General features: G+C 43.1%; 1 protein-coding gene across 6 annotated transcripts in view; it reads right to left on the reverse strand.

The window, feature by feature from the left end:
- Positions 1-595: 595 nt before the first annotated feature.
- PRIMPOL (primase and DNA directed polymerase) overlaps positions 596-26,989 on the reverse strand; it is a 76,371-nt gene continuing 49,977 nt past the window's right edge. For 3 of the 6 annotated variants that reach the window (XM_075860194.1, XM_075860196.1, XM_075860193.1), the window contains 6 exons: positions 18,166-18,260; positions 15,652-15,741; positions 15,448-15,556; positions 14,771-14,853; positions 4,880-4,926; positions 596-2,540 (listed from right to left, as the gene is read on the reverse strand). In XM_075860194.1, coding sequence (XP_075716309.1) covers positions 2,229-2,540; positions 4,880-4,926; positions 14,771-14,853; positions 15,448-15,556; positions 15,652-15,741; positions 18,166-18,260 — 736 coding nt within the window. In that variant the 3' untranslated portion in view covers positions 596-2,228. Of the gene's footprint in view, positions 2,541-4,879; positions 4,927-14,766; positions 14,854-15,447; positions 15,557-15,651; positions 15,742-18,165; positions 18,261-26,989 lie in introns of all 6 variants that reach the window. The other 3 variants (XM_075860198.1, XM_075860195.1, XM_075860197.1) reach the window with 3 other exon arrangements.

Raw genomic sequence — 26,989 nt, forward strand, 5'->3', positions numbered from 1 at the left:
TATACCACACCGCATGGCGCTGTAGGGCTTCAGGATTTGATCTGACAAGTCCATCCCTCCCATGAACCTATTGTAGTCCAGGATGCAGTCTGGTTTGGGGGTGGCGTTTCCTTCATATATCCTAAATCTGTAGGTATACCCTGATGCACTCTCGCACAGCTTAGACATCTTCACGCCATACCTTGCCCTCTTACCCGGCAGGTACTCGCGGAATTGAACCCTCCCTTTAAAATGTACCAGGGACTCATCAATAGAAATACACGTCTCGGGGGTGTATGCTTGGGAAAACCGGGCTCTGAAACGGTCTAATAGGGGTCTCCGTTTATACAAACGGTCAAAACTGGGGTCATCTCGGGGTGGGCACGGCTCATTATAAGTATAATGTAAGAAGCAAAGTATTGCCTCATTTATTTATTTTTTTAGGTTCCAGTTCAGTTCTGAAGTTGCTTTGAGGGGCCCATATATTAGAAACCCCTATCAAACACCCCATTTTAGAAACTAGACCCCTCAAAGTATTCACAACAGCATGTAGAAAGTTTATGAACCCTTTAGGTGTTTCACAGAAATTTAGAGCAAAGTAGAGGTGAAGTTTACATTTTTTTTTTGTCAGAAAATCCTCTTTATTCCATTTTTTTTACAACACAATTGGATTTATCAGAGAAACGCAACTTAATACGTATTGCCCAGATTCTGCAGTTTTGGGAAATATCCCACATGTGGCCCTAGTGCGGTAATGGACTGAAGAACCGGCCTCCGAAGCAAAGGAGCACCTAGTGGATTTTGAGGCCTCTTTTTTATTAGGCACCATGTCCGGTTTGAAGAGGTCTTGTGGTGCCAAAACATTGGAAACCCCCCAAAAGTTACCCCAATTTGGAAACTAGACCCCTTGAGGAATCCATTGTAGTTTTCATGGGGTGCATGCGGCTTTTTGATCAGTTTTTATTCTATTTTTAGGTGGCGTGGTGACTAAAAAACAGCAATTCTACTATTGTTTTTTAATTCTATTTTTTTTACAGCGTTCACCGTGCGCTATAAATGACATATTCACTTTATTCTGCGGGGCGATACGCTTACGGCGATACCAGATGTTTATAGTTTTTTTTTATGTCTTATGGCGTTTGCACAATAAAATATGTTTTGTAAACAATCATTCACTTTTTGTGTTACCTTATTCTAAGCGCCAGAACTTATTATTTTTCAATCAATAAAGTGTGCGAGGACTTATTTTTTGCGTAACGAACTGTAGTTTCGATCAGGACCATTTTTCGGTACATGCGACTTTTTGATGTCTTTTTATTCCATTTTTTGGGAGGTGAAGTGACCAAACAATTGTGGTACGGTTAATTATTATTTTCTTTTACGGCATTCACCGTGCGGGATAAATAACGAAATAGTTTTGTAGTTCAGGTCGTTACGGACGCGGCGATACCAATTATGTATAGTTTATTTGTTTGTTTATATATTTTTATTAATAATAAATAACTGATAAGGTAAAAAGGGGGATTTTTACTTTTAATACTTTTTAAACTTTTATTTTCTTATTTTTACACATCTTTTTTAAACTTTTTTTTTACTGTATTACTTTGTCCCACTAGGGGACTTGAGGGCAGGAGGCCCTGATCGCTATTCTAATACACTGCACTACATGCGTAGTGCAGTGTATTAGAACTGTCAGCTAGTCACTGACAGCAAGCATAGTGGGTCCTGACGTTTTCAGGATCCACTAGGCTTCCGTCTATGGCATAGCCGGACGCCACTGTTTGGTGTCCGGTTGCCATAGTCACCATCGCCGGCCGCTATCGTGTAGCAGGCCGGCGATGGCAGCTTAACCCCTAAAAAGCCGCGATCTCTATAGAACGCGGCTTTTAAGGGGTTAATCAGCGGGGACACAGCGATCGGTCCCCGCTGTAGGAGCTGTGGCAACTGCTGTACAAGACAGCAGCTGTCACAGCTCCTGTATGTGTCGGGAGGGCGGCCGAAACGGCCGTTACTCCCGAGACGTACTATTCCGTCATGGAGCGCGAACGATACAGCTGCCATGACGTAATAGTACGTCCAGGAGCGTCTCAAAAGAATACATAACTTTTTTCAGTATAAAATTGCACCTCTATATTGACATCTCTTTTTCAAATGGAAAAAAATGTCCTGAGCAGTGTCATAGTTGGACCCACTATATTTACAAATATAACACTTTAAAACCATCTATGTTACACCTTAGATGAAAATAGTCATATTTCCTCAGATGTGCGATGTGCATCGACTGCTTCTAATAAAAGTTCATCTGGTATATCTGTTTCCTCCGCACTCCAGTCTCCCAGATGAAGATTTGCCGCATCGACTAGTTCTGCATCTTCAGCAGCTTCTAGAATTGAGGCATCATCAATACAACATTCCCAGACTGTATGACAAGCCACAATGCCTTTCTTTGCTAGGGACGTCATGGAGTTGCCGACATCTAGTTCCGCAGTAAGCAGGACATTTTGTTTGACGTCTCTAATGTTACCATTTTCATCCATTGTAAGAGAGGATTCTTCATCTTCCTGCAAGACAGATTAACAGACCACATTTTCTTAAATGTAATACAAACCTAAGTCACAATTTAGACAAATACAACCATTCTAACTACTAACATACAAACCGTTGTACTGTTCATGTCTTTTATTGAGCACATTGAGTATACATCCACATATATGGAGTGAAAATAATAAACACATACACGGGGCCGATTCTAGCTTTTCTGCTGCCTGGGGTGAAAATTTAAATAGCGCCCCCCAGATTTTGATTGACATCCCCCTGGCTGTTCTACATTACTAGCAGCCTCCTCCAACTCTTGCGGATGCGCCGTTGCCTTGTACTGGCATGCGCGGTGCAGGTGGGCAGAGTACACCTCACTGCATGGTGCGTGCCCAAATAGTACAAGGCAATGGCGCATTCGAGAAAGTTGGAGGAGAACGGTAGTGATGTATATCAGCCAGGGGATGTTGATCAAGCATGGAAAGTTGGGTTTGGAGGCAGGACTGTGTGACTCTTTAGGATAGAGGCACCGCCTTGTGACCCTTTAATGAGTAAGTAGCATACAGTGTTCCCCGTTTTAAAAGTGGATTTTATAGATTTTGCTGCATCTGAAAAAAACCATACAGAGTAATGTTTAGAAATATTGTCGGGTCATGTATTACCGAATGATGGCAGGTTAAAGGGGTTAAACAACCAGACAACTTCCCATTAAATATGCAATTTTGTTATTATAAATATATCCTACATAATTACAGCATCAGAACCAAGCTCAGTACATATATACAGCACCAGAACAAGCTCAGTACATAAATACAGCACCAGAACAAAGCTCAGTACATAAATACAGCACCAGCAGAAATATAGCTCAATTTAGTGCAACCCCTGCCATATAGGTTCGTACAGCGTAAAACTACAGCTCCCAGAATGGCCCGAACAATGGTAAGGATATGCTGGGAGTTGCGGTTTCACAAAAAAAAAAAAAATCATACCACCCATCAGTACTGATTAGAGGCAGAATAAACATTTACATTAAGTGACTCACCGGTGACGTCTTTTCAGATTCTAGTTTTCTTTTTTCTCTATTCTTCTCCAACTGGTCCACACCTCTATGACAACTTCTCCCAACCATAGGGCATTTCTGCAGTTTGCCGCTCAGATCTATTCAGCGTCTTATTTTTCAAACATTTCTGCACCTATAAACTAAGATAAAATTCTCATGGTGCCACACACTACGCACTAAATACGATAGAGCCATACACTGTCCCACACATGTGCCCCACATAGAGCACCCCACATATAACCACCCTGTAGATAGCGCTTACATATAGCCCACGTGTAGATAGTGCACTACATCAAGCCCCCTTGTAGATAGTGCACTACATATAGCTCCCCCTGTAGATAGTGCACTACATATAGCTAGAGCCCCCCTGTAGATAGTGCCTCACATATAGCTCCCCCTGTATATAGTGCCCCACATATAGCTCCCCCTGTATATAGTGCCCCACATATAGCTCCCCCTGTGTATAATGCCCCACATATAGCCTCCCCTGTAGATTGTTCCCCACATATGGCTCCCCCTGTAGATAATGGCATTCAAACTTTTAAGTGGAAAAAAAACTTAACATGCTCACCTTGATCCTGTTCCCGCGCCGACCTGTGTCAATGCAGGCCTGCTCTCATATTAGCACCTCTGTTGGCACGTCATAGCGCCGCTTGTGTCATTTAAAGGTGCTCATGGTCAGGGCACAGTGGAAGTGGTGCGATGACGCCATAGCCCCGCTAGCATTGTTGAAAGGTGCTTATTGGCGGGGCAAGTCATTCTTCCCTCCAATCAGCGTCATCGTAAGGTGCTGAATGGTTGGGCACGGAACTTTCCCCCGCCATTCAGCGCTTATGCATGTAATTGTATCTGCGTCCTATAGACGCAGGTACAATTAGTGCAGGAAGGGGGGGTGGCGGCGGCTGGTTTTAGTGGCGCCGTCGTCTCTGGCTTTGCACATACATACATACATACATACATACATACATACACACACACACACACACACACACACACACACACACACACACATTAAGACTTGAACACTGGCCACGAAAAAACTGTTCTCTGCGGTCAAACAACTAAAGATGGCTAATTCCTCCATTAACTTGTTTGGCTCAAGAATTCTACATGTACATTAGGAGATTAGCAGCCTTCAGACACTACTGCGAAAATAATGAACTTTTTCCAAGAAAATGTAAATCTATTCAGTTACCTGGGTACAGCATGAGAGCCAGGCAGCACCAAGACCAGATAGATTATGTGGCCAGTGATGAAAATTGAATGAAAATAACAATTTGTAACAGTAGGCTATATAACACTAACCTCTTTTAATATAAATGGAAGACACACTTCTGGAGGCAAAGGATAACCTGGAAATAAAAGTATGTATGAATGGCAATCAAAGTAATAAACTTCGGTCAGGTACTTTATATATTTTTGGTAGCATAATCAATTAGTTCTACATTTATTGAGTTTTAGTAAGGCCTCATGCACACGACCGTAAAAACTCCCGTTATTACGGGTCGTAATTACGACCCGTAATAACGGGCTCATAGACTTCTATTGGCGACGGGTGCCTTCCCGTTTTCTCACGGGAAGGTGCCCGTGCCGTTGAAAAAGATAGAACATGTCCTATTTCAGGCCGTAATAATGGCACGGACAGTCCATAGAAGTCTATGGAGCTCTCGTAATGACGGGTGGCTACATGTGTGCACCCGTCATTACGGCAGCGTTGCTAAGCGACGTCAGTAAATAGTCACTGTCCAGGGAGCTGAAAGAGTTAACTGATCGGCAGTAACTCTTTCAGCACCCTGGACAGTGACTACCGATCAGTATAAACCTGTAAAAAATAAAAATAAAAGACGTTCATACTTACCGACAACTTCCTGCTTCCTCCAGCCCGTTCTCCCGCCCGTTGCCTTGGTGACGCGTCCCTCTCGACATCCGGGCCGACGTCCTGGATGACGTTTCAGGCCATGTGACCGCTGCAGCCAATCACAGGTCAATCACAGGCTGCAGCGGTCACATGGACTGCCGCGTCATCCAGGGATGTCGGGCTGGATGTGAAGAGAGGGACGCGTCACCAAGACAACGGCCGGGTAAGTATGAATTTCTTTAACTTTTATTACAGAAAAGGCTGTCCCTTCTCTCTATCCTGGACTGATAGAGAGAAGGGGCTGCCGATTAGTGCAGTGCTATTTTGCTGCCAAAAACGTGCTCGTAAATACGGGTGGAATACGTGTGACACCGGACCCATATTTACGGGCACGGGTTCGTAAATACTGGTGCAAAACGGGTGGAATACGTGTGTCACACCGAACCCGTATTTACGCCAGTATTTACGGGTGGGAAAAAATACGGTCGTGTGCATGAGGCCTAAGGGGGGAAAAATAAAACTTTAGAAAAATGACCGCTAGAATCGGATTCCAAAAGGCCATTTATTGTTGCTTATATGTCACATAAGCCATAAAATGGAGAAAAAAACAAACCAATTCCTTCATTTTATTGGGGTTTCCATGCAGTAAAAACGACATGTTACTTTTACAAAGAAACAATTTGTTAAAAAAAAAAAAATTCATTGATTTGGTTTGCTCATGAAAGCCCTACATTTTTTTTTTGTCGAAAGAGCGGTGCGAGCTGCAGATTTTATAGGTAAATTTAACTTTTTGTTTCTTTCTTTGGAAACTAAAGTGCCCAAAAAAACAATTCTGGAGTCATTTTTTTTACAGTGTTCATCCTGGATTTGGTGAAGCAAATTATGTTTATTTTTTTTAATGACTTTAACCGGTTAAGGACTAGGCTGTTTTACAGCTAAATGACCAGAGCAAATTTCACAATTTTGCTATGCGCTTCTTTAGATGACTATAACTCAGCAGGTGAATAAAGTTCATCTTTGAATTTTACACTCTTTTTAAAGGACAGATAGGGCTTGTTTTAGTGGCATTTGTCAGTATATATCATTTTTATTTTTTTCTCTAAAGTGGGCAAAATTGGAAAAAAATGCAAGAATTTAGCAATTGCGTCAGTTTATGCTAGCATTTTTCACACACGGTATGGACCACGGACAAAATTAATCTCCTTTCACATTCTTCCACTTCTCCCGTGCATGGGGATACCAAATATGTGTGCCTTATTCACTGTGCGGGCATGTGCCAGGGCTTGGCATAAAAGGAGGCTTTTCGGCCTTTTCGGTCCAGGAATTTTGCATTTGATTTTATAGCAGAATACTGTTTTCTGGGGGGTGTAATGCTGCTGAAACATTAGAAACACCCCATAAATGACTTCATTCACGCAAGTAGACCCCACAAGGTTTCCTTCAAGGGGTTTATCATATTTTTAGCAAGTCCAGTTTTCTTCTGAAAGTTTCTTGAATAAGGTGGAAGAAAATAAAATCAGCTATTTTTTAGCAAATGCGTCAGTTTAGGCTAGTATTTTTCACACACGGTATAGACCACGGACAAAATTAATCTCCTTTCACATTCTTCCACTTCTCCCGTGCATGGGGATACCAAATATGTGTGCCTTATTCACTGTGCGGGCATGTGCCAGGGCTTGGCATAAAAGGAGGCTTTTCGGTCCAGGAATTTTGCATTTGATTTTATAGCAGCATACTGTTTTCTGGGGGGTGTAATGCTGCTGAAACATTAGAATCACCCCATAAATGACTTCATTCACACAAGTAGAACCCACAAGGTTTCCTTCAAGGGGTTTATCATATTTTTAGACAGTCCAGTTTTCTTCTGAAAGTTTCTTGAATAAGATGGAACAAAATAAATTTACCTTTTTTTTTAACAAATGCGTCAGTTTATGCTAGCTTTTTCACACACAAAATGGACCACGGACAAAATTCATCGCATTTCACATTCTTCCACTTCTCCTGTGCATGGGGATACCAAATATGTGTGCTTTATTCACGGGCATGTGCCAGGGCTTGGCATAAAAGGAGGCTTTTTGGCCTTTTCGGTCCAGGAATTCTGCACTTGATTTTATAGCCGCATACTGTTTTCTGGGGGGCCTAATGCTGCTGAAAGATTAGAATCACCCCATAAATTACTTCATTCACGCAAGTAGACCCCACAAGGTTTTCTTCAAGGGGTTTATCATATTTTTAGACAGTCCAGTTTTCTTCTGAAAGTTTCTTGAATAAGATGGATCAAAATAAAATTAGCAATTTTTTAGCAAATGCGTCAGTTTATGCTAGCATTTTTCACACACAGTATAGACCACGGCCAAAATTCATCTCCTTTCACATTCGTCCAATTCTCCTGAGCATGGGGATACCAAATATGTGTGTCTTATTTATCACATAGAGAAGTAGGAGGGCGGACGATAGAAGAAGCTTATTTTACAAATCGCTTTTTTTCAATGCTGGTTTTACAAAACTCAACAGAGTTTCTATAACACTTCCAAAATATCTGCTCTTGAAGCAGAAATCCCAAAATATTCATCTAGGGGTATAATGGGAATTTATTTTTTGGGGTTTTCTAAAATAAGAAATTGCAGGTTTATGCAAATGGAACTCTCCAGCAGATGAACTTTAGAGAATATGCAAACATGACATCCACCCCCCACCCATTCCCTCCTTTACCCTTGGAGTAAAATCATTGGAAAAATAAAAACGTAATGTAGGGCAAATATATTTTCAACGAATTAACTAAAATCTAATAATTCAGAACAGTGTGGTATTTTTTAAAACATGGCTCAATGCACAGGCCTGGTTGTGAGGGACATGAGGGACAGAAATATCGGGAATCTTTGCGGTGCCCGTCTTTTCTGCAGACGCGGCACTTTTTCTGAGGGTTGCTTCTGGTTGGTGTTGGGGGAATCCGACTGATGAAGTGTCTTTCAGTCAGTCGCGTGACATCCTCAGACTGGGGGCATTCTCGGGTGTCCTGAACATCAAAAATGAGGCCTTCAATAATTTTTTCCTGGAAATCCAGGTATGTGTCTCTGCCTCTGTTTTTTTTGTAGAGCACAAATGAGTTGTGGATTGCCACCTGTAACAAATAAATGGCCACTTTTTTGTACCAGGTTTTTGTTTTTCGCTTCACTAAATAGGGCTGTAAAACCTGGTCGCTTAAATCCACCCCCCCCCATGTACTTGTTATATTCGGACACGCTCACTGGTTTGTGCTTGTCCGATGTTGCCCCCCTTTCCCTCGGTGCCACTGTTCCTGCGGTATGAATCGTGCTTAGCACATACACATCTTTGCGATCCCTGAACTTGACCGCCAGCAATTCTTCAGATGCATAAGCACAGGAGTCCCCCTTTACCATGCGCTTCCCCACTAATTGCTGTGGAAAACCAATTCTGTTTTTGCGCATGGTACCACATGCCCCAGTCCTTGCAGCATGCAAATGCCTAAACAGGGGCACACTGGAATAAAAATTATCACAGTACAGGTGGTACCCCTTGTGAAGCAGAGGCTGCATGATCTCCCACACGATCTTACTGCTGGTGGAAAGATCAGGGGGGCATCCAGGAACATTTATTGTGCGGTCCCGCCCTTCATAAATCCTGAAGGCGGTGGTATATCCTGACCCGCTTTCACACAATTTGTAGAGCTTAACGCCATATCTTGCCCTTTTTGAAGGTAGATATTGGCGAAAGCTAAGTCTGCCATGAAAGTTGAGGAGGGATTCGTCCACACTTACATTCTGCTCAGGGGTGTAAAGTTGCAGAAATAAATTATTCAGGGAATTTATTAGCGGTCTTATTTTGAACAACCGATCCCGGTTTGCATCGGTACTTGGGGGGGCCTGTGCTTTGTCATTGAAGTGGAGGAACCTCATTATTGTCTCATAACGAGACCTGGGCATTACTGCAGAATATACTGGGGTGGCTTGGGCGGGTCTTGTTGACCAGTAAGACCTAATGGAGGGCTTTTTGACAATACCCATATTTAGGGTGAGCCCCCAATTTTTTTTTAATTCCAGCAAATTGGTGGGCGTCCAATCTCTGGCATGGGTGGATGAAGGTTTCTGCCTTATATATTGAGTGGCATATAAATTTGTTTCGTGGACAATCTGATTTAGGATGTCGTCCGTTATAAATAAATGGAAGTAATCCATTTGGACAAAATTTGTATTGTCCACGGTTATGCCAGGAGTGGCAGTAAATGCGTGGATTCTAGGCCCAAAAGATGGGGCAGGTGCCCATACAAGAGCCTGGACTGAAGGGACCAGGCTGTCCCGTGCTACAGCGCTACTCGGCCCTGCGCTTTCAAGTTCTGCAGTTTCAACTGCATCAGGGACAACGTCCCCTGAAGATGAACCTGAAGTGACGCTGTCATCGTCACTACCTAAAACAGGTTCCATCTCGGACGCCATCTCTGATGCGGTCTCCGACTCAGACCACAGCATGGCGTATGCCTCCTCGGCGCTAAACAACTTCCTCGCCATAACGTAACTAACACTAACACTAACTAAACAAAAATTTTTTTTATATAAAACACACAAACTAACTGCTATATATATCTACACTACCGCTAACAAAAAAATAAACCGCTATTGCTATATATATTATATATATGTGGATATATATATAATTATATACTCCCTACCTGCCTATTCTAATAGAATAAAAGATAGAAAGGTAGATAGATAGAAAAAAAGATAGATGGATAGATAGATTGTATAGATAGATAGAAATCTATCTATACAGAGAATGTTTTAGAGTGTAACTGTATTTTTTGTGTAACTGTAACTGTAATCTTCTGGCAGCAATTCTCCCGAGTCTCTTCTTCTCCTCAAACTGAAACAATGTTTGAGGAGAAGAAAAGAGGCAGGAGATTTACTGCCAGAAAAGTCAAAATAAAACAAATGTGGTCGCTGTGATAGGTTTTCACAGCGACCACATGTTCAGGGACCATCAGATTGGTCCCTGACATTCTGCCCAGTGCCCATGGCTGTTAGCAACAGCCAGGGCACAGAGCTGTGTGCACGCGATCGCGCGTGCACAGTCTCTGAAGTGCCGCCGTAAATAGTCTATACGGCGGACTTTAGAGACCCTGACCGCTGGCCGTATATTTACGGCCAGCGGTCGGGAACCTGTTAAGGGAAAAATAGGAATGTTTTGTTTTCTTTTTGTACATTTCCAAAAACTTTTAGTCCCCCTAGGTGTCTTGAACAAGAAGTCACTGGATCGCTAGTACAATACATTGCAATACTTATGTATTGCAGTGTATTGTAATTTTTATTGGCAAGTCCTTCTTCTGGTAGGGCTTAATAGTATCACAAAGGTAGTAGATCTAGAGGCAGGGCTGGCGTCACTCAGCAAACGCCTAAGCCTACTACACTTGGGGGGGGGGGGGGGCCCACTCGGCCACCGGGTGCTGACGCTGCAGTCATCACGGCATCACTGTCCATACATGGACAGTGATGTCAGGAGAAGAAAAGGAGTCCCAGGCAGAGCGCTAGTAGTGGTTCTGCTCTGGGACTCCGTCTCTTGGAAAGCACCTGACATCACTGTCCATATATGGACAGTGTTGCCAGGAGCAGAGCAGTGTCCCAGGCAGTGGCGTAGTTACAGGGGTCGCCACACAGAGCTGACCGCGCTGGTACCGCTACCAACTGAATCTGCGCCCACAGGACGCACCTTCAGTTGGGACAGTGCCGCGAGCGTCTCGGCGCAGGCAGGAGCGATGTAGTGACATCATCGCACCTGTCTGCGCCGAGTCACTCACAGCACAGAGGAGGAGAAGGATCTCCTCCACCCCTCGTGGGAATGGGGATAGGTAAGTAATTATGTTATTATTTTTCTATTAGGTACATACAGTGAAGGAAATAAGTATTTGATCCCTTGCTGATTTTGTAAGTTTGCCCACTGTCAAAGTCATGAACAGTCTAGAATTTTTAGGCTAGGTTAATTTTACCAGTGAGAGATAGATTATATATATTAAAATAAAAAAGAAAATCACATAGTCAAAATTATATATATTTATTTGCATTGTGCACAGAGAAATAAGTATTTGATCCCCTACCAACCATTAAGAGTTCAGCCTCCTCCAGACCAGTTACACGCTCCAAATCAACTTGGTGCCTGCATTAAAAAGACAGATGTCTTAAATGGTCACCTGTATAAAAGACTCCTGTCCACAGACTCAATTAATCAGTCTGACTCTAACCTCTACAACATGGGCAAGACCAAAGAGCTTTCTAAGGATGTCAGGGACAAGATCATAGACCTGCACAAGGCTAGAATGGGCTACAAAACCATAAGTAAGACGCTGGGTGAGAAGGAGACAACTGTTGGGGCAATAGTAAGAAAATGGAAGACATACAAAATGACTGTCAATCGACATCGATCTGGGGCTCCATGCAAAATCTCACCTCATGGGGTATCCTTGATCCTGAGGAAGGTGAGAGCTCAGCCGAAAACTACACGGGGGGAACTTGTTAATGATCTCATGGCAGCTGGGACCACAGTCCCCAAGAAAACCATTGGTAACACATTACGCCGTAATGGATTAAAATCCTGCAGTGCCCGCAAGATCCCCCTGCTCAAGAAGGCACATGTACAAGCCCTAGTCTGAAGTTTGCAAATGAACATCTGGATGATTCTGAGAGTGATTGGGAGAAGGTGCTGTGGTCAGATGAGACTAAAATTGAGCTATTTGGCATTAACTCAACTCGCCGTGTTTGGAGGAAGAGAAATGCTGCCTATGACCCAAAGAACACCGTCCCCACTGTCAAGCATGGAGGTGGAAACATTATGTTTTGGGGGTGTTTCTCTGCTAAGGGCACAGGACTACTTCACCGCATCAATGGGAGAATGGATGGAGCCATGTACCGTCAAATCCTGAGTGACAACCTCCTTCCCTCCACCAGGACATTAAAAATGGCTCGTGGCTGGGTCTTCCAGCACGACAATGACCCGAAACATACAGCCAAGGCAACAAAGGAGTGGCTCAAAAAGAAGCACATTAAGGTCATGGAGTGGCCTAGCCAGTCTCTAGACCTTAATCCCATCGAAAACTTATGGAGGGAGCTGAAGATCCGAGTTGCCAAGCGACAGCCTCGAAATCTTAATGATTTACAGATGATCTGCAAAGAGGAGTGGGCCAAAATTCCATCTAACATGTGTGAAAACCTCATCATCAACTACAAAAAACATCTGACTGCTGTGCTTGCCAACAAGGGTTTTGCCACCAAGTATTAAGTCTTGTTTGCCAAAGGGATCAAATACTTATTTCTCTGTGCACAATGCAAATCAATATATATAATTTTGACAATGTGATTTTCTGTTTTTTTATTAAATATAATCTATCTTTCACTGGTAAAATTAACCTAGCCTAAAAATTCTAGACTGTTCATGTCTTTGACAGTGGGAAAACTTACAAAATCAACAAGGGATCAAATACTTATTTCCTTCACTGTACATATTGGGGCATTATACTAGGTATGGGAGGGGGGTTCACATGGCAGCTGCTTAGGGAGCATTATACTATAAGGGGGGCATTATACTCTATAGGACAGCTAAGGTGGGGAATTTACAGTTTTGGGGGGCATTCTACTGTAGGGGGCAGCTATGGGGGGGCATTATACTGCATGGGGCAGCTATGGAGGGCATTATGCTGTATGGGGACATTATACTGTATGGGGAAGCTATGGGTGGCATTATACTGTGGGGGCATTCATAGGGACTGTCGGGCAAGGGAGTGGTAGTGGGGCCCAAGGCATGCATAGGCGTGCGCAGGGGACTGGTGGTCTTTGGGAGTGGTAGTGGGGCCAAAGCTGAATTTTTGCACCAGGGCCCATGAGCCTTTAGATACGCCCATGGTCCTAGGTAGAGTGCTAGTAGTGCTCTACCCGGGACTATGGCTCTGGGGTTGCCCCTGACAACACTGTCCATATATGGACAGTGACGTCAGGGGCTTCTCCTGAAGCGGAATCCCCTGTCAGAGTGCAATGCTCTGGCTGGTGATTTCACTCCTAGAGGGAATCCCAAAGGCACTACCTACGGGGAGGGGGGGCTGTGTGGCACTACGAGGTAGGGGGGGTTGTGTCATTACCAGGGAGGGGGGCTGTGTGGCACTACCAGGGAGGGGGGCTGTGTGGCACTACCAGGGAGGGGGGCTGTGTGGCACTACCAGGGAGGGGGGCTGTGTGGCACTACCAGGGAGGGGGGCTGTGTGGCACTACCAGGGAGGGGGGCTGTGTGGCACTACCAGGGACGGGGGGCTGTGTGGCACTACCAGGGAGGGGGGCTGTGTGGCACTACCAGGGAGGGGGGCTATGTGGCACTACCAGGGAGGGGGGCTGTGTGGCACTACCAGGGACGGGGGGCTGTGTGACACTACCAGGGAGAGGGGGCTGTGTGACCCTACCAGGGAGAGGGGGCTGTGTGACCCTACCAGGGAGAGGGGGCTGTGTGACCCTACCAGGGAGAGGGGGCTGTGTGGCACTACCTGGGGGGGCTGTGTGGCACTACCTGGGGGGGCTGTGTAGCACTACCTGGGGGGGGGGGCTGTGTGGCACTACCTGGGGGAGCTGTGTGCCACTACCTGGGGGGCTGTGTGCCACTATCTACAGAGGGCAGTAAGTTTATGAGGGTACAGACTGGGGTCCTAACTTCTATATGGGGGCATAAAGTGGCGTTTTCTGCCATTTTACTGCCGCTGTTCGTTCCCCCACAAAGGGGCCCACTAAGTCTGTGTCACCAAAGGGTCCACATAAACCTGGGGGCCTTCACTATGCCCCTAGACTGCCATGACAACCATCGGCACCCAGCATTCGCATCACAGTCGGACCAATGGGATGTGGGGGGCCCCCCTCCTTCTAACAGCTTAGAGTCTGTGGTATCCAAGTGAATGTCCGAGATCAGAGTTATCTCCGATCCTGTCGGCTGTAAAAAATGGAGCTCACTCCATATTTCTTTCCCTGCCATTATGTACAGTTAGGTCAAATGTTGAGAAAGGGTCAAAAAAACAAAACTTTTCCATCGTGGATGCTGTAAAAAGTCATGTTGCCCATGTGAACAGAGTCTTGCAGATATTTACCTATTATTGGCAAATAGAGATTTGATGACTGCCCCATTATGCAGCATTACAAATAGTTGCTGTGCCATAGACAGGTTTCCTGCATAGAATTGTATTTTTATATTCAGACTGTATTGTTTTAGTAAAATAATATAATTATAGCTATCCGCCATCAAATTACATTATACTATGTTTACATTGGATTCAAATTGAGTAGCATCAGAAACCTACTTACACTCCGACTTAAAGTTTTGTGCTCTGCAGTCTGGGTCATAGCATTTTTGATACCACATTTCTTTCTTCAAATCGACTATTAACCTTGAAACAGAAAGAAATTCAGAAATAAATCCAACTTTAAAAGGTCTATGCAAATGTATAATCCACTTGGATGTGACATCTTATAAATTTATGTGGGTAGTGTACACAGTTTGCACTCTATGCCATTTCTTCTCTTTATTTAGTATTTTTTCGTGCTGAACCATGTACCACAGTATCAGTACTAGAGTCTTATAATTATGTGTTTTTAAATGTATGTTATCTTGTTTAATAAAATTTATATATTCTTATATATTTCGACTATAAGCTCTATTCTTTCTTCGGTATGGTTTAATAATCATGGAGCAGTCTATCTGATATATTATGGGGGGAAGTTGGTCTCCAAAACTTTACCTAGCCTGTAACAAATATGCGTTTGGAGTCTATTTATCTGTAAATGTATGTACAAGTGAAGGAAAAAAAACAACATACGGGTATCCAATACCAATACACAAATTGAAAAGTTTTGTTCCATTAGGACAACTCCTTTCCCCATCACCTGATTACGTTAGAGTGGACAGATACCCCAAGAGGCAGTGGAATAGTCACTCCTGATCATACTGAAAATTACCAGGAAGCTGAAAAGCAGATTCTTACATGACATTGTTACTTTTGTGAGCTTGACCTATGTTTTCACACCAACGATAATTTACAGTATCATAAACTAGCAATTCCTCAATGGAAAAATAGTTCCACTGTCGAATACCTAAAAAAAAAAAAAAAAGAATGGGGTCAGTATCATCATTTAGCAGTCACACACACACACAAAATCAAAATTGGTAGATGGAAAAAATACCTTACCTCCATGAAAGCCTTCTCTTGTCAACAGAGACAGAATGAAATGATCAATTTCTGGATATGGTGAAAATTGATATCCCTTCATTGTGCTGCCTAAAGTGAGGAGGAGACAACATCATAAATTCAAATAGTCAGTTTCGTTGAAACGTAGAAGAAATATTGCTGAATCATTCAGATAAGAACCACCCAAAGTCATAAACAAAACACTCCACACTTTGCAGAACGGATTCTTATATGTTACAGCATCCTATCTTCTAGTGGAACAAATCATCATTTCCTAAAATCATAATAGTAAAAAAAAAAAAAAAAATAACTGTAGCAATTTCCAGGAAAGATTTCTAATTGAGAACACAAAGATTTAATATTTCTCAAAGCTCAGCAGCAAATATATTGTCATTCCCATATAACCCTTTGTAGATGGTGTTATTCTACATGAAACAATAACAAATTCCCAGGGTCTAGTGATATACACATCATATTAGAAAAGAATTTGGGTAATTGAGAAGACTGGATTCATGGTGCATTCGGGAGAGCCGATCTTCTGTAGGTATTTTTTCAAGAAGTAGGGAACCACTTTATTCACAGAAGCATTACTGGGGTTCTGTCACTCTCTGACATTCTTGACAGCAAGCATAGCACAGACAGGAGCACTATTCCTGCTATCAAAAGTAACCGAACCCAGATGGAACCTATTATAAGTCAATGTAGTCTGTCCGTGCCCGTTCAAAAACGGATCCAATAAAAAACAGAGCCTGAGGAAATGTTGTACGTGTCTTGAAACCCGTTTTTTTTTTTTTAATACATGCGATTCAAAATCCCTTTTATTCTTAATGAATAAAAAGGTTAAATACAAAAAAAAGATGATCCTGGACACCCTCTTTAAGATATAGAGGAGAATGTCAACACACACTTCTCTGATGATTCATATGACAGTAGTGCGAAAGGCAAAGTGCAAACATGTTTTATTCGTATCGCTCAGCAGCGCAGCCTCAACCTTTTATACTGTAACTGTCAGTCCCCCTTGACATCACGCTATTGACCACTGTTGGAGGTATACATTGGGAGGACTCCAGACGTATACCTCTGAGGCTGCAACATATCCCAACGCATCTAAGTGTATAGGTATATTGAACAGCCCCGACCACCTAACACCTCCGATGCGAGACTACTGATATTCTGCCCGAGGACTCCAGCCCTGAGAAGCTGATGTGTATATATAGATATATATGGACAGTGACGTCACTGGAGCTTTCTAACGGATACATTGCCATACAGTGGCATCTGTCACCCATAGGTTCATGTTTGAAAAAAACAATACGCTATTCAAACCCTCAGAAAAGAAAAAGTAAACGGATGTATATACCAGCCCGATAGACCAAAAGGACACTTTTGGCTTCCGTTGGGCTTATGGAGCCCTGTGGACACATTTATGGTGTTCCTCAGGTGCTTTCCCGATGTACACATTAAACCTAGGGCAGAAACGTGATATGAAGGCCTAGTGCTTCTTTTTTTTAAAGAACGAAATAAAAATATCAATTCGGATTGCTCTTTTTGTTTATATGCAAGAAACAGATTACAGGTTGTAATGGCAGGAAGGAGGTGAAGGGAAAGTGAGCCCTAATCTACCCACCGCCCTGTCCCTGCCTACTTGCAACGACCCGCCCTAGGCGACGAGGTACAACTGGGCGGCGGTCCCTACGCTGTCTAAGTGCACAGGAAAACAAACAGGGAACATGCAAGGGAAGGGGCAGTAGCCACGGAACGCCACGAGGAAACAGAGCGGCGAACGGACAGTCAGGACCAGGACGAAGTGAGTACACCCAAGCGGGCAAGGAGACAGAAGCAAGCCAGGGGCAAAGCAAAGCAGGTCAAGCAGAACTGCAGCAAGGCAGAAGCACGGCAGAAGCAGGCTGGAGCAAGCAGCAGTGGGGCCAGGAATACAAAAGAATTACAAGCACTGAGGGGAGAGAACAGGGCAGGTAATAAAGGACAGGGGGCGGAGCTAACTCCGACAGACCAGGCCGCGATAGGCTCTCCCACTCCTGAGCCTGCCACCCTGGTTGGTGGGAGATGGTGTCAGTCGAACAGGTCTGGCCTCAGGTGTGGATTGATTAATCCCAGGAGTATACCTAGATGAAGTACCTGGCAGATCCCTAACACAGGTTCTCTCTAAAACGCAATTCCATTCACGTACACTAGAATCCTGAATGTCTTAAGCAAAGGGATTGTCCAGGATTTTAAAATTGATGATCACAAGATCACATTTGTGTGGGTCCAACTCCTGGCACCGCGGCCGATCAGCTGTTTGAAAAAGCCATGGCACTCGTGATTGTTTTTCATAGGTTTACATGGGTTTTAGTCCGGTTCATACTTTCACATGCTATTACTTTCGTAGAGGCTGTGCAAGGTATTGCAGCGTTGTCCCATTCAAATGAACCAAGTGAATAGGGTTTGAATAGCTAATATTTCTAAAAACAAAAATCAAGACAACAGAAATATCCTAAGAAAGAAAAATACCTGTCATAACTGAAGCTGCAGTGCTGGGGCCAGATGCTCCGTTCCTTTCATTTTCTGCTCTCGCACAAGTTAAAACTTTTAAAGAATCTGTAAATCTTTAAATCATTACAATGTTAATATAAAGAATAATCTCTATTTATATACTATTATAAAGAGATGTGTGAAATGTTGTTTTATTGCATTACAACTTCCAATTAAAATAGATTTCGAGGGGTTTGTGCCATTTGATTTACACATCATGCCTACCACTTTGAAGGTGCAAAATATTTTTACGGCCCTGTTCACACAGTTTTTTTTTTTGCGCTGACTGACGCGGAATCAGCGGCAAAAAATCCTCCCAATGTTTACAATGTTAGGCGGACGCGTTTTTTTCCCCGCTAGCGGGGAAAAAAAAGCGATGTGCTCTTTCTTCAGGACATTCCGTCTCTGATCTCCCTTTTAAATCAATGGGAAGCAGTGAAAGCGTTTTTGCAGCGTTGTTTTGCCCGCGGCCGAAAACCGCGGCAAGAACGTGCAGGCAGGTCAAAATCTGCCTCAAAATTCCAAAATTCATAGTAAAAATGGGAAATACATATGTGCTTATAACTTTTCAGTTTTTTCATTACGCTGTAACAATTTGGACTACTTTGTCAGGTCAATTGAATAAAATCTAATATGAAATCCATTTTAATTCAAGGTTGTAATGCAATAAAACAGGTAAAACACATAGGAGGTGAAGACTTTCGGACGGTACTGTATGCTAGAGGGAGGTCTAAAATATAACACACACACACGTTAAGTGAACATTAATTATCTTGTGACGATGGCGCCTATCCAGGGGTGGGATACATTAGGCAGCAAGTGAATATTCAGTTCTCGAATAATCTATATTATGCACAATTTATAAAACATTAAAAAGAACATTTTTTTTACTAAATACACCATTAACAAGCTTTCTATTAACCCCTTACCGACATTTGACATGCACATCTCATAGTCGGGAGGGGATGTAGGAGTTCTCAGGAGCGGAGCCAGCTTAATATGCAGCGGGTGTCAGCTGTATATTACAGCGGACACCCTGCTGTAACAACGCGGATCGGAAATAACTCCAATCCGACTGTTAAACCACTTAGATGCCCCGGTCAATAACAACTAAGTGGTTAGACAGAGGAAGGGGGGGGGGGGGGGTGTCATCAAATCGCAAACGACAAAAACAAAATGCAAAGAATAAAACTATAAATAGGTGGACATAAATTAATCTATAGGAAAAAAAATGTGCATGCAGTCTGCCAAAAAATAAAATATAGTTCCTCGGTGGGCTGACTGGAATGTATGAGTGAACTGTATTGTATTTTCCCTTTCGTGTAACTACATACTATCAACACAAAGTTAGAACAAGAAAGTGAAGGCAATAGGAGGTAACCCAGGGGCGTAGCTAGGGGGGGGGGGGGGCAGGCGGGGCCCCGAGCGCAACTTATAGGGGGGCGAAAGCACCACCTCCTCCTGCACTATAATTGTACCTGTGTCTATAGGACACAGGTACAATTAGAAGCAATGAACAGCCGGGTACGTTCCGTGCCCGTCTATTCAGCTCTTTTGTACCAGAGAAGCGCTAGCGCGCTTCCGTCAATGAAAGGCGCTGAGTGACAGGGAAAGTCATCCTGCCCAGCCAATCAGCGCCTTTAATAGACGCTTCGTTCAACCCCCAGGAGACCTGCGCAGAAGAGAACAGGTCTCCATGGCTGCCGGACGGCGATTAAGGTGAGTTTAAATAGTTTATTTTATTGTAATAAAAAAGTGTGTGGCATTATCTACAAGGGGGCTTTATCTACAGGGAAGGCTTTATCTACAGGGAGGGCTTTATCTACAGGGGGGGCTTTATCTACGGCGGGGCTTTATCTACAGGGCGGGGCTTTATCTACAGGGCGGGGCTATATACTGGGGTGTGCTATCTATGGAGCACCATATACAGGGGTGGACTATATCTACAGGGGAGCTATATACAGGGGTGGGCTATATCTACAGGGGGGGCTATATACAGGGGTGGGCTATCTATGGAGCACTATATACAGGGGTGGGCTATATCTACAAGGGGCTATATACAGGGATGGGCTATCTATGGAGCACTATATACAGGGGTTGGCTATATTTACAAGGGCGGGCTATATACAGGGGTGGGCTATCTTTGGAGCACTATATACATGGGTGGGCTATATCTGCAGGGGGCTATATACAGGGGTGGGCAATCTGTGGAGCACTATATACAGGGGTTGGCTATCTGTGGAGCACTATATACAGGGGTGGGCTATATCTACAGGGTGGGCTATATACAGGGGTGGGTTATCTATGGAGCACTATATACAGGGGTAAGCTATATCTACAGGGGGGCTATATACAGGGGTGGGCTATCTATGGAGCACTATATACAGGGGTGGGCTATATCTACAGGGGGCTATATACAGAGGTGGGCTATCTATGGAGCACTATATACAGGGGTTGGCTATATTTACAAGGGCGGGCTATATACAGGGGTGGGCTATCTATGGAGCACTATATACAGGGGTGGGCTATATCTACAAGGTGGGCTATATACAGGGGTGGGTTATCTATGGAGCACTATATACAGGGGTAAGCTATATCTAGAGGGGGGGCTATATACAGGGGTGGGCTATCTATGGAGCACTATATACAGGGGTGGGCTATATACAGGGGTGGGCTATCTATGGAGCACTATACACAGGGGTGGGCTATATCTGCAGGGGGCTATATACAGGGGTGGGCAATCTGTGGAGCACTATATACAGGGGTTGGCTATCTGTGGAGCACTATATACAGGGGTGGGCTATATCTACAGGGTGGGCTATATACAGGGGTGGGTTATCTATGGAGCACTATATACAGGGGTAAGCTATATCTACAGGGGGGGCTATATACAGGGGTGGGCTATCTATGGAGCACTATATACAGGGGTGGGCTATATCTACAGGGGGCTATATACAGAGGTGGGCTATCTATGGAGCACTATATACAGGGGTTGGCTATATTTACAAGGGCGGGCTATATACAGGGGTGGGCTATCTATGGAGCACTATATACAGGGGTGGGCTATATCTACAGGGGGCTATATACAGGGGTAGGCTATCTATGGAGCACTATATACAGGGGTGGGCTATATCTACAGGGGGCTATATACAGGGGTGGGCTATCTATGGAGCACTATATACAGGGGTGGGCTATATACAGGGGTGGGCTATCTATGGAGCACTATACACAGGGGTGGGCTATATCTGCAGGGGGGCTATATACAGGGGTGGGCTATCTGTGGAGCACTATATACAGGGGTGGGCTATCTGTGGAGCACTATATACAGGGGTGGACTATATGTGGAGCACTATATACAGGGGTGGACTATATGTGGAGCACTATATACAGGGGTGGGCTATCTGTGGAGCACCATATACAGGGGTGGACTATCTGTGGAGCACCATATACAGGGGTGGACTATATGTGGAGCACTATATACAGGGGTGGGCTATATCTACAGGGGAGCTATTTGTAGGACACTATATACAGGGGTGGGCTATATGGGGGCACTATCTACAGGGGGAATGGTGTGTGTGTGGGACACGGTGTATGGTGCTATTATAATTAGAGGTGCAGTGTATGGCGCGATTATATTTAGGGGCGTAGTGTGTGGTATAATGAGAACTTTATCTTTATTTATAGGTGTAGGAATGTTGGAAAAGTGAGAAGCTGAAGACATCTGAGCGGCAAACTGCAGAAATGGGATGTGACCGGGAGAAGTCATCATAGAGATCTGGATCGGATGGAGAAAAAGAACTAGAATCGGAGACGTCACCGGTGAGTCACTTAATGTAAATGTTTATTCTGCCTCTAATCAGCACTGTAGTCACTGTATGATCTGCAGCGAGATGATGGTGGTATGATATTTATTTGTGAAACAGCATCTCCCAACCATTGTTCGGGCCATGCTGGGAGCTGTAGTTTTACGCCATACACACCTATACGGCAGGGGTTGCACTAAATTGAGCTGTATTTGTGCTGGTGCTTTATATATGTACTGAGCTTGGTCCTGGGGCTGTATTTATGTACTGAGCACTATTCTGGTGTTGTGTATAGAACTATATTGCTTGTAAAATGTACAAATGTTTTTATGCTCGAGTTACATAAAAAGAAATGTGGAAAAGAAATGACACGTCATTGATTGGTAGAGAAAACAAACATGGCGAGGGGGAAAGAGATGTCGGGAAAGAGGTTGGGGGGGGGGGGGGGGGGTAGGGGGCGCCAAACTGAATCTTTGCCCCGGGTGCTGAGGTAACCACGTAAACCTACAATACATTTTTGTTACAAATTGCCATTATACAAACTGCATTGCTGTGAAAGTTATCCAACTCCCATGTCACCCATGTGACAGTATTCCCACATTACATTACCACCACGTTTGACTGTTGGTCACTAACTTTAGTTGAGGCTTTTAGTTCTGTGGAGATCCCAAGTAGTCACTGCGCCATTGGAGACTTTTTTGCAGGCTGGTCATTACTGAAAAGATTTACCAGTCTTTCAAGTCTTCTACATTTGGAGTTAAAGGAGTAATACCACTTAAACAAGTTATCACCTATTCAGAGAATAGGTGATAAGTGTCAGATCACTGGGTTTCCAATTGCCAAGACCCCCAACGATACAGAGGTCCGAACTCCCCAGTATGAACAGAACGACGATAACGCTCCATTCATTCTCTATGGGACTGATGGAGATAGCAATACATTTGAACAGCTTTTCGATCTCTGCTAAAAGTCACCCCATTCATTGTCACGGTAAGGTTTTCTTTGCGTATGCATTTCCTTTAAGTAATACATGGTTGGACGAAGTTGTCTAGAGCAAGAGCCGCTGTTGCCACAGTTCTCCACTCAGGCAAATAGGAGAGTCCCAAGCAGCGGCTCTCCTCTATGTCATCCATAGGGCATATTGACAGAGTTTTCTTAACCCCTTCAGGACACAGCCTGTTTTGGCCTTGTGGACGCAGGCGATTTTTTCAAATCTGACATGTGTTAGTTTATGTGGCAATAGCTTGGGAATGCTTTTACCTATCCAAGCGATTCTGAGATTGTTTTCTCGTGACATATTGTACTTTACGTCTGTGAATAAATTTGGTTGATAAATTCAGTATTTATTTGTGAAAAACACCAAAATGTAGAGAAAATTTGCAAAAAATTGCATTTTTCTAAATTTGAATGTATCTGCTTGCAAAACAGATATTAATACCACACACAATAGTTACTATTTCACATTCCCCATATGTCTACTTTATGTTTGCATAGTTTTTTGAACGTCCTTTTATTTTTCTAGGACGTTACAAGGCTTAGATCTTTAGCAACAATTTCTCACATTTTCAAGAAATTTCCAAAACCTATTTTTTCATGGACCAGTTCATTTCTGAAGTGGCTTTGAGGGCCTTATATATTAGAAACTCCCAATAAATCACCCCATTTTAAAAACTTCAACCCTCAATGTATTCAAAACAGCATTCAGAAAGTTTCTTAACCCTTTAGGCGTTTCACAGGAATTAAAGCAATGTAGAGGTGTAATTTACAAATGTAATTTTTTTGCAGAAATTCATTTGTAATAGAAAAATTTCTGTAACACAGAAGGTTTTACCAGAGAAACGCAACTCAATATTTATTGGCCAGATTCTGCAGTTTTTAGAAATATCCCACATGTGGCCCTAGTGTGCTAATGGACTGAAGCACCGGCCTCAGAAGCAAAGGAGCACCTAGTGGATTTTGAAGCCTCCTTTTTATTACAATATAATTTAGGCTTCATATCTGGTTTGAAGAGGTCTTGTGGTACCTAAACAGTAGAAACACCCAAAAAGTGACCCCATTTTGGAAACTACACCCCTCAAGGAATTTATCTAGTTGTATAGTGAGCATTTTAACCCACAGTTTTTTTGCTGAATTTATTGGCGTTAGTCTGTGAAAATGAAAATCTACATTTCTTCTGAAGAAACATAGACATTTTTAATTTTTGCAAGGAATAAAGGAGAAAAAGCACCCCAACATTTGTAAAGATATGTATCCTGATTACGGCAATACCCCATATGTGGTCATAAACTTATATCTGAACACATTACAGCCCTCAGAAGGGAAGGAGCGCCATTTGGGTTTTGGAGCTAAAATTTTGCTATTAATGGTTTTCGGTGCCATGTCCCATTTGCAAAGCCCCTGAGGGGCCATAACAGTAAAAAAAACAAACAAAAAAAACAAAAAAACAAAAGTGACCAAAACAGCGAAAAAAAAACAAAAGTGACCCCATTCACTATCGGAATCCAAGAGAGCAAATGCCTCTTCTGTGGTATATAACTTGCGTGCCATTTTTTTAAACTTATTTTTTTGTAACAGTTTAAATAAAAGTAACAAAGAAAAAGTCCACTAATCCATTGATCAATAAATTTATGAACAACCCTAAGGCCCTGTTCACACTGAGTTTTTTGGCGCGGAAACCACTCCGCAAAACTCGTCAAAAACTGGCCGAAAATGTCTCCCATTGATGGGAGTTGGACGAGCTTTTTTACCGTGAGCAAAAAAAAAAATGCATCGCGGTATAAAGAAGCGACATGACCTATCTTGAGGCGGTTTCCGCCTCCAAAACCCCATTTCAATCAGTCAGAAGGGTAAGGCCCTGTTCACACAGAGTTTTTTTTACGAGGAAACCGTGCCGCAAAACTCCTCAAAAACCGCCCTAAAATGCCTCCCATTGATTTCAATGGGAGTTGGACGAGTTTTTTTTTACCGCGAGTAAAAAAAACGCGTCGCGGTAAAAAAAAGCGTCATGACCCATCTTGAGGCGGTTTCCGCCTCCAAAACCCCATTTCAATCAGTCAGAAAGAGGAAAAAAACGCCTCGACGAGTGTTTTGACGCGTTTTTGTCAAACCACTGTGCAAAAAACGTCTGGAGCAGTTTTTGCAGGAGGAATTTTCCTCCTGCAAAAAAACTCAGTGTGAACACAGCCTAACAATGAATCAATATATTTAGAATTTACAGACGTGTAAAATATATGAAGGGATTTATATAAGTATATGTGTGTATACGTATATATTACATGTACGTATATATCTATATGATGTTATAGCCACGAAGAAAATCCAGTAGCACTCCGATGATCAAGATGAAAAAAGTGAAGTTTATTGTGCCAACATGGCAAATGCAACGTTTCTGTCCCACCTTGGGACCTTTTTCAAGCATTTGCCATGTTGCATTTGCCATGTTGGCACAATAAACTTCACTTTTTTCATCTTGATCATCGGAGTGCTGCTGGATTTTCTTCGTGGATATGTGTATGGTCTTTGGATCGGGACTATCAGCTGGCACCCTTCACTATTTGATCTCGTACTTGGAAACAGAGTGCTGCTGTCTTTCTACTGGTGTGTATATGATGTTATAGATATATAACATCCCTAATTATTAATTTTTTGCATTAACAAATTTCAAATATATGTCTATATATAATATATATTACGTGTGTGTGTATATACACAAATATATATATATATTTATATACTGTGTGTATATATATATATATATATATATATTTAGACACATTATAAGCCCTAATTGATTATTAATTAACTAATTAATTGTCCTAGTCTGAGTACTATCTACCTAACAGACTACCTGAACTATAACTAGCTGCCTACACTAAACTATCTATGTGGAGGTGTTTTTGTGTGTTTTTCACAGTCGGTGCGTCTTTATAGGAGACACACAGCAGCTGCTCGGCACAGCTTCTTCTCCCCCACTGTCTCAGAACGATCTGACAGGGAGGGAGGAGAGACATTGTAACAAACAGCACGTAAGTTTGTTGCTGCAACAAACTTTGCTGTGAACACCATGATAGCTTTATCATGGTGATCACGTCATCGGGACCGACACCAATCCGGTCCTGATGTCTTCTCTCAGCACTTAGGCCGCTAGTAGCAGCGTGTGCTGAGAGATTCAGAGCACAGGGAGAGCGCTGTGCACTCCGTTCTGACACCACGTGAATTAACGGGCTGCAGGACAAAAGCCCAGCACGGCAGCCCGTTAATCTACGTGGGCTGGTCGTGAAGTGGTTAATGGGAGAATCGCTTTAAATAAATACAATACTTATATAAAAATGTATGTTTTACTTAAAAGGGGCTGTGAGATTTGGACAATCCATACCTGAGAAGGGTCGCTTGACAATAAGCTAAAAGAAAAGTTAAGAAACCTGGTAGTAAGTGTTAAACTTTCATGCAGCGCTACAGAAGGGGAAATGAAGCATTACGTAGCGTCCATTCAAATCAGTGGGTTGTCTATGTAAATCAGGACAGATCCTTCAGAACGGGAATTGCTCTTTGTAACCACTCGACACTCTGGCCTAAACAGAGGGCCCTTCTTAACTCAGAATTCCCTAGATGGGTATGTGGAAATGTGTTTTCTAATTCCCTTGGTCTAATATTAAATATGCATGATACTATTCAGTGTGACAAGCATAAAATAAGAGACAACACCTGGAAAGAGACAAACAGATATTTCCACTTCATTTTACACTGAAAAGTGTCTAAAAAATAGGGACTACATGTGCTGAATACACTACAATTGTGCTGAAGTAAAGTAAGCCAACCAAGAGGTGGCATAAGGAGGAGAGAAGAGTTTTGCCAAATTTATCATACAGCAAGGACCACTGTGATAAATTTGGTGCATCTTCTGATTGCTTGTCTAAGTTTACGCAACAAAATTTTAGACTGCATTAGTAAATCTTCCCCTTTAACCCGTTCCTGACTGCCCACTGTCTTGACCGTGGGCG

Source organism: Rhinoderma darwinii, chromosome 1 (genome assembly GCF_050947455.1).
Source record: "Rhinoderma darwinii isolate aRhiDar2 chromosome 1, aRhiDar2.hap1, whole genome shotgun sequence".
NCBI classification, from domain to species: Eukaryota; Metazoa; Chordata; class Amphibia; order Anura; family Rhinodermatidae; genus Rhinoderma; species Rhinoderma darwinii.